The sequence below is a fragment of the Hetaerina americana genome, unplaced genomic scaffold (genome assembly GCF_022747635.1).
Source record: "Hetaerina americana unplaced genomic scaffold, ioHetAmer1.1.p SCAF_1, whole genome shotgun sequence".
In the NCBI taxonomy this organism is placed as follows: Eukaryota; Metazoa; Arthropoda; class Insecta; order Odonata; family Calopterygidae; genus Hetaerina; species Hetaerina americana.
The window spans coordinates 74177116-74194599 of record NW_027286069.1 but is presented as its reverse complement, the minus strand read 5'-3'; the positions used below and the strand labels follow the sequence as shown (position 1 = coordinate 74194599).

At 42.4% G+C, this 17484-nt stretch overlaps 1 protein-coding gene across 2 annotated transcripts in view; it reads right to left on the bottom strand.

The window, feature by feature from the left end:
* Cen (cerebellar degeneration-related protein 2-like) overlaps window positions 1-17484 on the bottom strand; it is a 122548-nt gene that overhangs the window by 29518 nt on the left and 75546 nt on the right. The window contains exon 1 of one of the 2 annotated variants that reach the window (XM_071591502.1): window positions 11002-11085. The exons of the other annotated variant lie outside the window; for it this stretch is intronic. Coding sequence (XP_071447603.1) covers window positions 11002-11053 — 52 coding nt within the window. The 5' untranslated portion in view covers window positions 11054-11085. Of the gene's footprint in view, window positions 1-11001; window positions 11086-17484 lie in introns of those variants that run through there. 2 annotated transcript variants of the gene reach the window in all.

Genomic DNA, 17484 nt, shown 5'->3' with positions numbered 1-17484 from the left:
ATGATGATGAATTCATGAGAGAATTAATTATAGCTATCTGAAGGAGGAGTATACGATGTAGAAGGTGAACCTTGCGCCACTCTGACAGAGCATTATCAGAGGGATTATCTCTCAACGCGTAGCAACTTGAGACGGAATCGCCCTTTCTAAGCCACCTGCAATCCGCAAATTTAATATAGATTCCCTACGGCGCAATGCAATCCTTGTTTCCTCTCTAAATAGTACGGAAGGGCATATTTATCCCCCTAAAGAACCTTCTTCACCAACTGGTTCGACTACTGAGCTTATAGGTTTCTTAAGCAACGTATTACGCTCAACTCGTGTAAAAATTAGTAGAAGAATTTGAGGACGAGGCTCAATATATCAAGAACTTTCAAGAAGGTACCAATCGTCTCGATGTTCTCTCAAGAGGAACATACTTCCCAAGATTGCTCAAGTTGATAAAAATAAAACTACTGCCTGACGGTAACAGATTAGGAAAAATACTTTCTTCTTCTTCCGACCAAAACACAAAACAAATTATATTATCACATTCCAACATACACTTTCCAGTGATTATCGTATTGACAAGCTGCTTGTTGACTCGGATGGAGCATACACTTCGTCGCCAGATAACTTTAAGTGGTAGCTTATGTAATAATTTGTGAAGACACGAATATCCAGATAATGCATTGAAAATTGCGCGAATTTCAAAGATAATCAAACGTAATGATGCATTTTGGAAATGGGTCACCTGAAATTTAACGAATAGTTATTTTGTAGTACTTGCAGTAACATTTCTGCAGACTAACTTTTTGGTGCATTTCAACGCTAAAGAAACACTCAAATTCTCAACCATTTTAATACACACGTCTTTAACTACATATCATTCATGGCACAAGGGGAATCATCAACACATGGCCCAAAAAAATTACATAGAGTTGCTCTTCCTTGACAGGGAGAGCAACCATATGTAACCTTTTACAGACTGTGCATCAGTCTTCTACTACAGTAACACACCATTTTTGATGTAGATATCACACTTTCCAAGTCGATGCCATCGAATCCTTTATCCAAAATCACGAGTTTCAGAAAGTTCTTTGGTCTATTTCTTTTTTAATTTCCAAAAAGTGCATTGACATAAAAGAATCGAGGACGCAACATGACAGTACCGAAGTGACAGTCATGACAGTTTCCCATTTGTTCCTGCCATCCGAAAATTCACATTTGCCTTTATGCACCTAGATTTCTATCTTCTGTAAATTATTTTTGCCCGTACCATCCAGGCTGCCAGTCTGGTTGTCTAAAAACCATCACATTGATCTGTTAACTCATTTTTGGTAATGCGAGGCATGATAATCTAGTTGGTTGAACTCCATGGCTACTAATCGGATGGCACTGTTCGAATGTATGCGATGTCTCTGAAAAACTTCGGCTAAAATCTTGGTTATGTTTTTTACCGGTTACCAGAAATATTTAAGCAACTAAGCATTTTATCAAGCAAGTATTCACAAAGAATAGAGATGCACCTTCGTAAGCCGAGCATGTGAGCTCTTCATCTTCCCATGCCAAAACCAAATTTCGGGTTGATTTAACTGCGAAATTGTTTTCTTTTTGGAAAAAGGAATATTTGAGTTCCGGTAGAAGTTGCCAGATATTTCAACCTTTGCGTATATACGGTTGATTGATTCCTACAACTTGTTTGAAGTCATATCTCCTCATTTCTATTTGGATGCCGAAAAGAAGTGACCGTTTCTGGGAACACGCACAATTTTCCATTCCAGATATCGAACCCGATTCTTCGTAAATTGCTAGAAAAACCGTTATTATTAACGAATCTATCCTTTTTTGTCTCATTTATTTTCCTTTGTCTAGTTGTAATAATCAAGGGCTCCTTCCACCTGTAAGTAATTTCGCCTTTTATCTTCAACGTTTACACAAAGTTTCACAACACTCAATCCAGTATTCCATAGTACCTGGCATTATGCTCTTAAAGAGGGTTTTCACTACCCTATACGGCTGCAAACTTCGACCTTACCTCGTTCGAGGTTACTTGGAACCATTACCTTGCATAAATTCTCCATTTATTTCTTCCTGGATTTACTAGCCTCCGGCTAATCTTATTCCATATCTTCATATACTGCCACCGGCACTCATCGAAGTTCTTGTATTTTATTCACTTTAATTTTTTTAAGTACTTACTCCATAATAATCAAGGGCTTCCACTTGAAAACTTTCTCTTTACCTACAGCTTCTTTTGTCGCTTCTGGAGGACAATTCTCGATAACTTATGATCATATCCACACTTTCTCCTTATATTGTTTGGATAACTTTTCGATTTCCGACCTGTCCAAATTTCAATTCTCTCTTGCATTTCAATTGGCACACTATCATCACAAATCTGCAGTTACTATCAATATTTACACCAGGGTAGTTTTTCAAATCTGATTTGGTTTCTAGATTTTTGGTTTTTAAGAATTTCTCAAATTCTTCAGTAATTTCTATGCTTTACTTCGGTAATTATTTTCAACCAAGTTGTTTTCCAACAATTTTGATTGCAAGAAAAATTTATTTTAACCACACAACCCATTTGTACGTTTTCCCAACCCATTCAATTCAATTGATTGTCCTCATTGGATTACTTCGTCGATTTTATCCCTTCTCCTAAAATTTCCACAACGTCTCCGCCCTTTCCGTGTGTTATTATCTATTCCATATCACCATGTCGTAGTATGCAATAGACAAGTGTACCTCTAACACTATGGTGCCCCAGGTCTTCATCACTATCTAAACCACGACGATCCTTCCGTTAAATCTTACTTTTATGTTGACAATTTCGTAGGCATATCCTTAGATTAATCGTCATTGGCAGAACCTTTGTGCGCCAACTTCAAGTGAGTATTTGTTTAACATCATCTAACCACATTTTTGCAGTGTTAAGTCCAGATTCCCCAGCGTTCCACAAGCTCGAAAATATCTTATATACTTAGTGCCAATCTTAAGTCATCCACCTCACTTGATTGACATACACTTAACTGATTAATTAGATATTCCAATGAATTATCCTCGAAATATGTCAATGAAGAAAGCGCCATCGCAACCAATGATTGCTCCATGGCCTTGTCGGTGGAACTGTCAAATTCATAAAATATACAAATTTTCAAATGCTGACTGTCTCCACCACTATAAGCGATCATGCGTGTAAACGCGATCATGTAGTTATGCGAAGTAATGTTCACTTAATGCTTATTTGGTGAGCACATTTACTCATCCACACTTGTGGTTTAACCTAAATGTTTTAAAAGCTAACATTATGTTGCAATAAACAATGAAATACCAATACACATAAACATAGCACCTTATTGCGATTAAGAAATGGGCGATTGATCAACAAAATTAATTCAAATGCTCTTCTCATTTTATTTATGAAAAGAAGAAATACTATGTTATGATCTTTTCCCCCTAAATAATTGGCTTAATATATTGACCCTCCCCACTTCCTTCATTCAATAAAATTTCAGAGAAAATGACATTTAACATTTCGTAACATTACATTTCGTCTCACTATTAAATATATCCTGTTTCCTTTCATCCACAGACCTTGGACGATCATCATCCATAGCTAAATGCAACGATCATATTGCAAACGAGTATGTTGCAATAGCTATTAACTAGCTTTGCTGTTAAACGAGTAAACGTTCATTCAATATGTGCAGCCATTCAAAGGCATTATTCATGCAATGATTTTCTGGCAAGCTCGCGGGAAAATTATTGAAAGACCGCAGTCTTATGACTTAAAGCTGGGACGCTCTATTCGAAGAAAGGTTTGTCGTTTCAATAATCAAGTCGTCATTAAGGCTTTCCCGAAAAATATAACTATAGAACATTGCATCAAAAAACCCTTCACTTAGAAGATTTTAATCACCTAATTCTGCCGAGATTTTTCAATTAAATGGAGTACATATATTTTCAAGAGAGGATCACACGTTGACTTTATATATTTTTGACATTTCATAATCGAAAAATATTTTCTAAAAAACTTAGTAGAGAATTAACTGCCAGTCGCAATCGTCACTTAAATTGAGTATGAACGGTTTATAAAATAGTCGAAAAAATCAAAATATATTCACATGCACACGGATAAAGGTGTGGGTTTTCCCATTCTTTTCATAATTTTATGCAATTCAAAAATTAATTTTTCGAACATTGTGTGTTCCCCAGATAAACCTCCACCGTAATCGCTGGCTCATACACCGTAAATGATTAACGCCGAAACGATTTCACTCTGCAAGAAGAGAGATTTCTAAAAGAATTACGCATTTAAGAATGAACTGTAAAAGGAGATGACCTCAAGGGCATTTCAATTCGCTTTGTAAAGGGGCACAAAAAACTTTTAAGAGTATATGTTATCGTCAATTATTAAATGCCGCCCGTATGTGTGTGAATATATATATATATATATATATATATATATATATATACATATATATATATATATATATATATATATATATATATATATATTATTTATTTATTTGAACACCGGATCTTTCAACTTGCCGGAATCGGGGCACTTGGTTACATAAAGACCCCACAGATCTCAGTACAAATTACGTTTCCTAGATGGATAAAGTGGTTAGAGCATCGGAGTCGAAAGATCCGTTGTTCAAGTCCCGGTCAGGGAAATATTTTTGCGCTTGTGATCTGCTTGATTCCGGCTTTTCCACCCCTCCTGTGTTCGTCCTTTCATGTGTGTTCCTATCCCTTTTCCTAATATCCATGTGAATGAATATTTGTTCAAGAGTCTGAGTACCACCCAAGTATAACCCCTTTGAGTACTATTTTCGATCACTGGATTATGTCCAAGAGGCCATGAGAAGGTGTCTGAACGAGGGTCCTGTTGATGCCTCACAGGAAGTATACCACAACCTGCGGAGGCACTAGCGTCGGTTAGTCAACACATAATGGGGCTCTTATGAATAATTTTAGTAATTTATACTTTGATCGGCAATAATTTTTTCCCCCAAATTTATTCTACTAATTTTTGGAAAAGACCTTTTATCTTATGATTTCGAGCTTCGAGATTTTGTGAGAGAAGAAGATAAGCAGAGATTGTACAATGAAGAGAACTCTTCAGGATGGCATTACACTCGGAACGGGGAGCAAATAGACCATCAGATTTCCTGTTTTTTCCTAAGACCAGAGAGAGAGAAGGAACCCTGGGAAAACCAGCGGTCAATTTACCGCAAATATAAAATAGGATTATTGTTCTCATTGCTAACCTGGAAGGGAGACATCCAAGATACATTTAAGCAATAAAGGAAATAAAGAGTTAAAAGTCATTTGTCACTTTGAAGGCGAATACCTTTATCGCTATCTTAACCAGGATATCTAAATTTAGGCTAACTAATTTTAGTGTGACACTCACTACCTTATAATGCACATTTTGCAATGCATAAAACGCGATTTACAGACTCAAACTTACGCAGTAGCGTGTCCTGATATGGACATTATGACAATATTAAATTTACCCTGAATGTAAATTCGAACGTAAATGATTCACAGAAAAGGAATTCCAACTTCAGCCTCCTCGTCTTTATGTTAGCTCTTCCTTATTTTATTTCACTAGCTATTCAGGGAATGAGAATGTTCATTGGGATATTAAACATTAAATATTCAAAGAACCTTAAATCTTTAATATAAACTACTGATGATGTGATTTTTTTGCGGTTTTATTTTCAAGGACTGGGACAAAGTAGGAGCATACTCACATTCAAGTAAATAACAGTGTTGACGGCCTTTCATCAAATATACGAAAAAATATACTCAAAATTGCAAAGTAAACTTGTCAGGATTGATGGTCATTATACTCGTACATAGCTGTAAAACTGTCATGACAACAGAAAAACGATAAAAATGCACCAAGAAGTGATGATTATAACCCATTAACTTCGGCAAGTGTGGTAATATTAACTCAAAGACGGAAAGTCTTAGAGGTCTTCATCTTGGATCGCACACGTTAGGGCCACAAGACTCAGCGATTCACTTTACTTTTTACATCAACCTTATTTGACTTGCGCAGAATGTTTCAAGGGTATTTCTCGGCCTGTCACAAGGCCCTTTTGGGTGCGTGTACCCAAACGTCACCGAACATTTCTCATACACAGGTATTACCCTTTTACCCTTACATTTTTTTTATGGTTCGTGGAGTCTTCAGAGTAAAGCTATCCATGGGCAAGCTGAATTTTCTAAACAATAGAGGGCGCGACAATGTAATTTCCTTTTTTAAAGAGGTTTTGCTTTAAAAAAAAGGAAGTTATGTTGCTCCACCCTGTGCATAAAAAATGGCTTCAAAAATCACAAAGATAACATATTATATCAGGATTATTTTGATGTATCAGCCCGCATACTCAGTTAAAGTAAGTGCCTAATACGAGCATTTTCAAGTGTCACGTCACCACTCGGGGATTTAGTGAATGGGAGGGAGATTGTGTTACCAACATGACAGCCGAGGTAGGCCACGACGCAGTTTGTTTTCCTTGGTTTGATAGATTCAGTAATGCTCATAAAATTAACAACAAATTCCCAATTCGTCGCTAAATTTTTACTATAATTTTACTTACCAACAGAATTTCAATTTAGAGGCATCAATGGTTACTAGGAGGCTTAGTTTCTCGTTCGTCAAAAAAATTTCTAATGAAATGTTTAGGTTACACGCTTAATTTTTTCTCAATTTAAATCCTACCGATTTGCTGTTAAATGACAGTGCACTTTGCTAGTGTACGCATTAATCTTCCTTTCATTGTTAAATCAACGCGAAGGGGCAGATCGTTAATTGAATTCTCATCCAATATGCAACATGCGGATCGAAGAGTTTGAGCTTTTTGTTTTTTCTTAAAAGCATCATCAGTTAAAAGATGCTAATAATCTTCTTATTTCCGTAGATTATGATATCGCGTGTACGTGGAAGGAGAAGAAAAGATTCAACACCCATTAAAATTAGAATCACATACAGAAAACTTTCTTTCTGTCATAAATTAAGTCCTCACCATGGCGATAAATGAATAAGGGGAAGTCGAACTTCATCGGATCTGTCCTCATTTTATCCCTTCGTGTGTCTTAAAAAAATTAAAGGGAATAATTTCTAGAACAATTCAAAAAAAAAAGAGAAGAGTGTCGGAAATATTGAGCCCAAATTAATTTTTAAGAGGTGTACTTTCGAGAAGCCTCCTTCGCTTGGTTTTCAGGTGGAATGGGTGATATTTGAAGTCGTAAAGAATAAACTTGTTGGATCGGATTGTACCGCAGCTGGCATCGGATTACTCAACAGAACGGAGCCAACCGCATTACGAATGCCAGTGCGCAATGGACGCGGCCGCAATACTGGAGTGGCAGCTGCGATGCAATTCGGATCGCATTTCTAGCTGAAACGGACGGTAGTCAAAGCGCCACGAGTCAACGCACTTCCGAGTGAAATTCCCAATTTCCAGGAAATTAAGCGAATCGGTGGCCCACAACCTGCGGACGATCTAATTGCCCACGGGGCGGAAATTAATAGCAAATTTTTGCGAGCTTTACTTTTCCTTCCGTCAGTGCTCTATCTTTCAAGCATAACGCCCTACCTTCCAACGCATTTATTTGCATACTGTGCTACCACAAGAGAAGAGAGTATTACGTAGGATGACAGGGAATTAACAAGGAAATAAAACCAAATGCGAATAAGAATTTTCAGCCAGCCCAAAAAGTCATGTCAACGCTTCGTCAAAAGTAAACGAAACCAGTTTATGTGTGTGCATGTGTGTGTTTGTGTACGTGCATACCCACACACATTTCACATTTACTCAAACGAATAGGTAGCAGGTCATATCTGTCCAAATTTACTCGAGCGAATAGATTTCAGGCAAGGTAGGAGAAGAGGTTTATCGGTGAAATTTAAGGAGGCAGGTAAAAATTGAATACAGGGCAGATTTATTGGCAATGTGATGCTGAAGACTGATAGAGGAGAGACTGCTGGGTGAAGCAGAGGGAGGAAAGCAATAAGTATGTTGTATGGAATGGAGGGAAGCAGGTAGTTTATAGAATCGAAAACGGTTAAATGTAATAGAAGTTGTGAAGGCGTTTAGTTTAGTGTTAGGTGGGGCTTATCAGTGAAGCACTTCCTAGTCCTTAGATCCACCGAAAACACCTTGAACGGTAGACTAGTCAATAGAAATATCAAAGCGTCAAAAATCTCTTCGCTACTTGGGATCCGAGTCCTTCAATAATAACTCATTCGGCTAGAAGTACTGATACATTGAAATTGATAAGAGTAATATATTTGGATTGATTGTGACGCAATTATTTTATTCCATACAAGAATATGACAACGCATACAATACAGATTGAAAGTATTTTCACGTAAATGTGTGTTTTACACACATGCATTCGTACAATATGAAGTTAAAATTGTATCGTCTTTTTATTACTATTGTGTCCATTTTCAAACTTGATTATGTCTTTTAAGGATTTTAAATATCATTTAATTAAATTAATTTCATTATTATTACATATTGACCGATGAAATTACACAAATGTCAACGACCTGCTTTGAAGTCGGATGTTGTGCAACTACGTCAAAATTTATGGCCTCGTATCCCATATGGTATCGGGAATATGCAGAAAAGTTTTACTGCTACCAATGGGTGTGAATTCAAATAAATGTCACCAGACTAAAAACTTCTTTTAACGATAAATCGACGGCGGCAGGAAATTCATTCAAGGTTTCATCTAACTGAGAATAGAGACCTATACGCAACTTGCCGCTCGTTCCCGCAAAACCAGTATTAATTCTATAATTAACCGTCAACGGATCTCGACGTTTTACTTTCCGTGCTTCGGTGTCGTGTCTCATGCTTTCCCCACGGTTCGAACGCATCGCCTCTTACCGGATACCTAGTGTCGTCGCTGTTTCTCCGCATCTTTTTCACAGAGCATCCTACCGTAAAAAATGCGACCAAAATTCATATTTCTCCAACTAGAAGTTTCTCCAACCCATCATTTTTCCAGACGGATACAGAATTATTTCGCTCAGGCAAATATTCCTACGACATCTCCACGTGACTCACTGATAGGTGTTACAGGATTGAAGTCCGAAGGCTTTCTCAATCCACGGGGACTGATAAAATGCGTTGCCACTCGGAGTCTCCTCCAGCATCCGATTGATCTAAATCCATGGGGAAGCAAAAATGCGAACGGCATTGGCAACAACCTTGGCAAACTCTCTCGCACGCTTTCTCGCATTATAGTGCCCCTACGTTCAGCAAAAGCTACCTTCCTTTCCCTTTAAGTCTTCCGACGCGAGCTACGCCCCTTGTTCTCCGCCATATTCCCCCCGCCCTCTCCCATTCCTGCGTTTCCTCCCCCCGTTTCCGACCTTCTCATATGGATTCTTGTTCCTAGCATGGCACGCCCCTGGAGTGCGATCACGGCCTGTCATAACGCGTGTGCACTATCGCCTTTGGCGTGATCCAGAACGAACATTCTCTCCCCATTTAAATTTCGCATCGACGCGATTCCTGGAGCAACAATGGATCATCGGAGCTGGACCCCAAGATCCTTGATTGCAAACTGCGCATCCTAGGACAAACGCGAAATGAAGGGTGATCGTGCGCAAAAACAGCTTCATGATCACACCCTTTGTCTTCGTGAGCTGAAGAACCATGCCCGAAAATGAGAAAAAATGCTGCGATAACATTGGGTCGTTCACACACACACTGTCGTCTATGGTTACGTGGAAGTGGAAAAAGTGTTTCGAAAATTGGTTCGAGCACGTACAAAAGTGTGTATTGATTATCAATGAGAATACTTCGAAAAACAATAAAGCCATTTTCAACAGTAAATTACTTACATTACCACAGTCTTTTCATTATTAGGCTCAAAATATAAATATCAACCCTCGTATTTTTCAAAGGATGGCTGGAGCCATTCAAGAAGGGTTTGCTCGATCATGAATCAATTTTATTCTTCGAGTGACACAAAATACGGCACTTTGACTTTAGTTTTCAGCTATCGGGTGGCGACGTAGCAACAAGAGGAACAATGAACATTTTGATGTCAGTTCACTCTTTCCGTATTAACATTACTTCGTGAACGACAGCACTTAGGCGTCTTCATTGATGTAGGTCTTCATTGAGTTGTGATATTTCGATTTTCATCTCTCAGGGGATCCGAAACTAAACTCTTCAGAAATATTTGGACGGAAGAGATACATAATTCATAATCCTATGCATTACCCATCAAGTTAATGAGCACATTCATCACTACCACTAAACAAAAAAATAAAAACCATACAATGTCGAATTCCTTAAAAGCAGCGAGCGAGCTAGTGAGCGAGAGCGAGATTCCGCTTTTGGCGATGGAATTCTGAACAATGCTGTGCTACCTGAAACAAGCCAAGGAGCCTTTCAGTGACCATTGAGTATCAGAATATCTCATTATTGTGTCTTGTCATTTCGAGGACGACTCTTACCTCGCTCGTGGGAAACGGCCGAGTGGTCAAAGAAGCACAATTAGGATATTACGTGTATTGAATAAATGCATGTATCAATGAAGTGAGCCATGGAAAAATATTTTACCCGCCAAAATGTGATATCAGCTTGAAGCACCCTACAGGTGTATCTTTTATTAGGGGATCTCTATGCCAGATAATAAATATGGGCAAAAGACACACAGTTTTCAATAACATGAAGACCTTATCTCCAGACTGAAGCCAACAGTGAATTTCAGCTCGCACGACTAGTACGCATTCACGAAAACATAGTGCGTGTTAATAAACAGTTCGAGCGCTTGTTTGTGAAATAAAGGCAACAACCGCTTCCGTTAAATTTCCTCTCCTTACCCCCCTTCCGCCACCCTCGATGGCCCCTTAATGATGATGGTACATACATGCGCACCTCTTGTTGAGATTCAGGTTACCTTTGAGTGCTATCTCGCCCCCCCCCCATTTCCCCCTCCCCCACCCACCCACTTCCGCCCTTCCCTTACCTTCCAGCATGCTCCTCTCAAACTCGTCCTCCTCGTCGTCAAGGAGGCGCATGGTTGTGGTGGCCCCCCTCGCCGAGGCCGCCGTCCCCGCTCCCCCGGCCAGCATCTCCCCTCCGCCCCCCACGCCCACAACCTCCCCCGCCCAACCGCCGCACTGCATGTCCATCTCACGCTCCAGTGGCACGAGCGCGCTCCACAGACGGGAGTACCGCTGCGGATTGCCGCCTCGCTGCCCCGCTAGCACGCCTCCCGCCCCGCTCGCACGCTCGGGAACTTAAAGACGAGGAGGATGTTGGAAACGAATGCTCCCGAGGAGGAGGAGAACAGCAGCTTCTTGATCGCCCTGGTCCCCCCTCCGGACGCACCGCCAAATTCTTCGTCACCGTTCTCCCGACGACCCTCTTGGATCACCACCACTCGTCTGCTCTCTTTCTCTTCGTCCTTCACCCCTTCCCGCCCCCTCTTGTCCCTCAAAAAAATATCCTGTTGTCCAAAAGCCTCTTTTTTTCTATCCCCCACTCGAACTCGGGTCGATTTGTCGTTCCGTTTCGGACGAGTTTACACCCCCCCACCCTCTCTCTCTCTCTATCTATCTCTCTCTCCGTCTACCCACAGGTGGATGCAGCACTAGACGAGTCCGACTCACTCCTTCACATGGTAGCACTTCCACGGTGCGTAACACAAGATCTCGGATAGTTTTCAGGAAATAGCTCTCCCAACTTTACTTCTTTCGCCTCCTCTCTCTCTCTCTCTCTCTCTCTCTCTCCTCTCCCCTTCTCCCTATAACTCACCAACGCCTTGTTTCTCAACAACACGTTTTGATGACAAGGACAGCACGGGAGTTTATTTTTTTTTAATCCCTCCCACCCCTTCTCCTACAATGCCGATGTCCTCGGTGCGCGGTGGACTGGTCGCTGGCTGTGGTAGGGCTTCCGAGTCGACATTGAAAGCACCTGCGTGTCTGTCCAAACACTGGCGGATTCCCGATCCCGGCACGAGTGTGTATCGTCCAAGTTCCGTGCGATATGAGGATGAGGCAGACACACGGAGGCGGCCCCAACCCACTAGAAGTTCTCGTGCCTATCGCTCGAAAATCTCTTCTCTCCTCCCACTCGCGATCCGCGCGATTCAAGCGCGTTATTTTTTCCCGTCAAAATAATGCGCGCGACACATTCGCCGCCGTCCCACGCTCGTCAATTGCAAACCGCGTGGAGCGCGTTTCTTTTTTTTTTTAAATGACCATAAAACTCACTTCAGCACAAAATATCCTGGCCTCGTTTTGGTATGCTCAAGGAATTATATTCCCTCGACTACGCTTGTTCGACGAGTGGAGGAGGATGGTGTTCATAAAATCACAAATAACTCAATGAGTGAAAGACTTAAGCTCAATGATGCCTCAAAATTCTTTGGATAGGCATCATAGGAGCGCAGAAAAGATGGGAGATTTCTCTCTCGAGGAACAATCAAACGGTCGCGGGAGCCGTCCTTAAAACAAAAGCAGTCTGTCTCCCCGCGGAGTTTCCTTCGCACTTTTTTTTGGCGGCCGCCGTTATCCCTTACGTCACCGCGGAAACGGCTGACTAGTGCGACAGTTTGTTCCAAGCGTGGATCAAATGAATAAAGCACACGCTGAAGCGACCTTCGCTGACCCCTGTACCGCGATAAAACAATAGACTAGAAAATATCTCACGCGGTGACGGACACTTACTCCCATAAGGATTACATAAAAACAGCTGTCTCCGCGCCTCGTTGAAATCACCTTAACTTACTTTTACTCACACGTCTTAGATTATGACATTACCGCGTGCTCATAAACCGGAAAGGAAAACCAATCACACGCCAATACTTAGGTTATGGCTTTGGCTTTAAGTCAATTGCTAGCAGGATGAATAGAACACCATAAGGCCGAGAGGGGTTTGAAGGTTGAGGAACCGCTCAAGGCTGAGTCGGCTACATCAACGACAAAAAAAAAGCGAACGGGTTAATCCAACAAGCAAAGAAAGTATTTGACGTCGGCCCTAAAGAAAGTGGTTTTCGACGACGGGTTGGGAAAAATCCAGAGTTCTGACGATGAATCACTCACGAGAGTAGGGTAGTGGGGTGAGGGCGGAGTTAGGCCGGTATACTGGCTCTCGGAATAAACTGTGCAGCAATTACGAAAAATTATCCAAAACCGGTTGGCGGTGAGGTGGAAGATGTTACAGTAAATAAATACCCATTAAATTCAATTCGTCCGATGGATGATTTTAAACAGGAGCAAGGAGTCGAAGGGATTTTCAACGAGGGGAGAAGTCTTTCATCGATCGTCCTTCACGCGGGTCAACGAATGGACGAGCCACGAAAAAAAGTAACACCGGTCACCTGCGAGGGAGGTCCAGGCCGGGAGGGAACGGTGGGAGGCGGATGAGGGGGACCTGGGAGGAGTCACTACGACCAGCAGGAGGGGGAAGGGAGCGCACACACGCAAAACGCTCTGGCGGTAATATCTGGGAAACTCGCGGGCCACGCGGACAGAAAAGAGCGGGCGACGAAGCCGGACCACTGGCGCGCACGGACTGTTGAGGACGCAAAAGCCGTCGTTGTCGCTTGTCCCCCTTTTCCTCGATCGCCCTGCCTTCCACCACGGAAATTAAGGAAGAAAAAAAGAAACACTCGTTGGATAGAGACTGCGTCGTCGGGAAGGAGAGAGAGAAAACAAATCACCACCAGAGCGCAGCAGCACCGTCTCTCTTCCTCCCTTTCTCAACCCGGGAACAACACGCGAGGGCGTCGGAGAAAACGTCGTGACGAAAGAGAAGACGTTTCGGATGAAGGGCGAGCAACGCGCCTCTTGTCTCCTTCCACTGCGGACCGGTCGAGCCACACTCTCACTCTCTGAGCGAGCACTGCTGTGAGTCGCCGTCGGCGACCACGTCCCCAGAAGCAGACGGGCGACGAAAGAGGGAAGCGAGGAAGGAAGGAGAGGCCTCGCCTTCGAAGCGAGGAGGCATGCAGCAGGCGCCTGGTCGGGATTGAGGAAGAGAATGCGACCGAGGGACGGGAGGGAAGGAGGGAGAGAGAGAGAGACGAAGAGAAGTGACGGAAAACAAGCACGGAGAGGCGACGGGAAGTGCCAGCGCCCAGCGGCGAGGCTAAAGCTAAACTGCTCTCGGCAATCAATACTGCAGCTGTGTTCTACTGGGCGAGCCAGAAGAGGGGAGGGTAGGGGTAAAGAGAAGGGAGGAATGGACGGCGGGGCAGACGGTGGTTGTGAGGGGAAATCAGGAGTGGGGGAGAGGAGGGAGGGAAAGAGAGAGAGAGAGAGAAAAGGGGGAAACAGGTAGGCAGTAAGGCGGATAGAGAGGGATGGAACGAAAGGAGGAGGGATGGGGGAAGGCTGCTTCGGAGAGGGAATTGGGGTGAAAAGGGTTGAAAGACGGGAAAGGGAGGATATCGCATGTGTGGAGGAGAGGAGAAAAGGGGGGAATTGGGTTGGGCGGGGTCGCGAGGAGGGGGTGGAAGAGAGGGGAGGGCGGGGTCACGGGGATTCGGATTGGGTGCGAGGATTCGGATGGGGGGTAAAGGGAATGAAGGAGAGAGGCTGATCGACGAGGGGGAGAGCGATGGAAAACGCGTGGCACTTTAAAAGAGGCGAAATTGAGAACTCACCAGACCCAACATGAATATATCTCAAAATGAACGTTAGGGGAGAGGGGGGAAGAAGGTAAGTGGAGAATAAATGAACGCCATTGGATGGGTGAGATGAAATTCTTGGGTGGTACTCGGGGAAATATAGCTCAGGGAGGTGGTTAAAGGGTTGGAGGAACGATTTGACGGGAGGAGGGCGCAATGAGGGAACGGTTGAAGTGGAAAGATGGAAGGCGGAGGAGAAGGGGTGGCGTGGAGGATGGGCCGAGAGTGCTCAAGAAATAGACTGGAGAAAACGTATTAAATATTCAAAATGGTAGTCTCGGGGAAATTATGGAGGGGGCGCCAGAGAGAAAGAGGTGGAAATCGCAACCAAGATAAAGGCAATAATGATAATAATACCCGAATGGCCGATTACGTTGGGAAAGTATAGGAAAAGGCGTGAGGTAAGGGAAAGAAAGCGTGTGCAGCCGAATTAAAGGTATCTACGTATAATAGTTCCATTCGTTTAATCTAACTTTACGAACGATTGCATGAGGCTACTGACACGTGCGACCACTCATTTTAAAGCTAATTAAATCGGAATGACTATTAAATTGAAATCTTTGCGATCAAACGGGAGTAGAAGTTCTACTAATGTTGGGCGTTTTGATGTTCGAATGTTTGTAGTGCTTTAAGGCTTTTGAGACCTCTCATTTTAAAGGTACGATCAGGATTTAAAGGTCTCTTTTAAGGACCCAAAGCCCATTATGTTCTAAGCACCTTACTCAAAGACGTGTGCACTGTTCAATTTTAAGGCCACACCGTCATTTCTGTCATTTTTTACCATTAGAAACCTTAGAAAAAATTCTTGAATACAATCTCACCCAAGAAATGTTTGTCGAAATGACATCTATCCATGACTATTCCTATTAAAGGATGTCAAGTCCCCGTCATGAGCTCTGCTACAGTTAGATACTTTCGAAAAAATTAATCAGTAAACCCTTCTCAAGAAACGTTTCAAGGTTACATTTGGCCATTCCAAGTTCATTCATCCCCACCAACACGAATCCAAAGATCTATTTAAAAGGTGCTTATTAGGCCAACATACCCGAGAAAAAGATTACGCATATACGACAAAATTAACAAAAAAAACAGGTTGGGCAGCCCCTCTCATGAACTGATTCTTTACCCCATTAACACGCGGTCCCTATGGCTCACGATGGACGCACTTCGGATCGATTGGACAGGCAGACGCCTGCTGGTTACCCTCTGAAGACCTCTCTCTATTTTATGAACAGTAAAGCTACATTTGCACTTTTATGCCGTTTAAACGCCCCCTATTTCCTTCATATTCTTTTGTCTAAAAATATTTTTATTAATGGACATTAATTAATTAATGCAGTTATTCATTATGTTCGACTTCCACCACATCACGCCTGAAGCTACTCAATTTATTTAGTTTTACACCTATAGCCTTTGTCAAGAACAGTGCATAACATTGAAAACGACAAAATTTGTAAAATTGAAAATTTTATGCACTCGCAAATGATTTTCACGACGCAATTTTCGCTTGTTTTCGACATTTATAACGAGTTTCACATTACAGCACCCTTCAGGGAAGTAGCTGTTTTTTTTAGCTTTTCCGAGTATTCAAAATTCGTGGAGGATAGGATTGTAACAACAAGCTTTCATCACCTTAATTTGGTAATCTCTGCTAAATTACAAACATTTTTAGCTGCAACACGTAATTGATAACCACTATCAAACAAAAACTCTTTGAATATGAAAATTAATTCGTTAAATAAGAGTACGGAAAATTTTTTGTGATTAACTTCTACTGAAAGAAGTGAAGGAGTGAAAAAACCCACAGCGTGAACGACCGCCAATATGAAATGCGGCCCACGTGCAGAGATATTTTCGCAGGCGACCAAAGCTCGCCGACCAGTTCGGCATCTTTTCCCGAGACATGTGATACAGCATCTCCTCTCCGGCGGAAAAAAAATAATATGCAGAACAAACGGAGGGGCTTACTGCGGTATTATAGCGGGTCTTGCAGGGTGCGCATCGCATTAGGTAACATTCAGATCGATACCCGCTACACATTGCTAGACTCGGAGGAGCTCTCGCACCGAATGAGACGTCCGCTGGTCTACTTTTCATACCACTTTTGTTCTGCGCCGATTACTTTCAAAATCTTCAACTGGCCACGGACACGGATATTACTGCCGCATCGTCACTTCCGGTGGACAATGGCACGCCCTCCCACCCCGAAGAATTTAATGCACGACTCAAAGTGGTCATCAGCTGTAAATTCAAACCTCGCGCAGCATTTAGGAAGTATCACGTAGCAAATAAAACCGTCATATTGGTCACCCCAAAATTATTCCAGAAAAGCCATCAAGGAACGCATTCAACGACGATGCATTATGGACACCGGACAATGGAGACGAAATTAATCACTAATTGCAAGTACCTCATGATTTAGTAGTCTAAATATTAAGATGCATTGGATTCAATTAAATTGTTCAACCAATGCACTAAATTGGTATTCCAACAAGGGACTTGGGTCTATACGCAACGCCTATTAACAACGCTCACACGGGATGGTTTATGGAGAAATCCACAAAACCAAAACTACACATTTCGGGTTTCTAACCCGATTAATTACGATATTAAACACGATGCCGCAACAATCACCAAATTGGCCAAACTTTTCGGCCTTGCCGTGCGACAGCCATACATATGATGATGATCGTGCTCCTGAGTCGACGAGGCGAGTAAACGGGACCCTTCCGGACAAAGCCTCGCTGCCGTAGGGCGGAACGAGAGAGGGACGCGTTCGCGTGCGCACGCGTGAACACGAACAGACCCTCG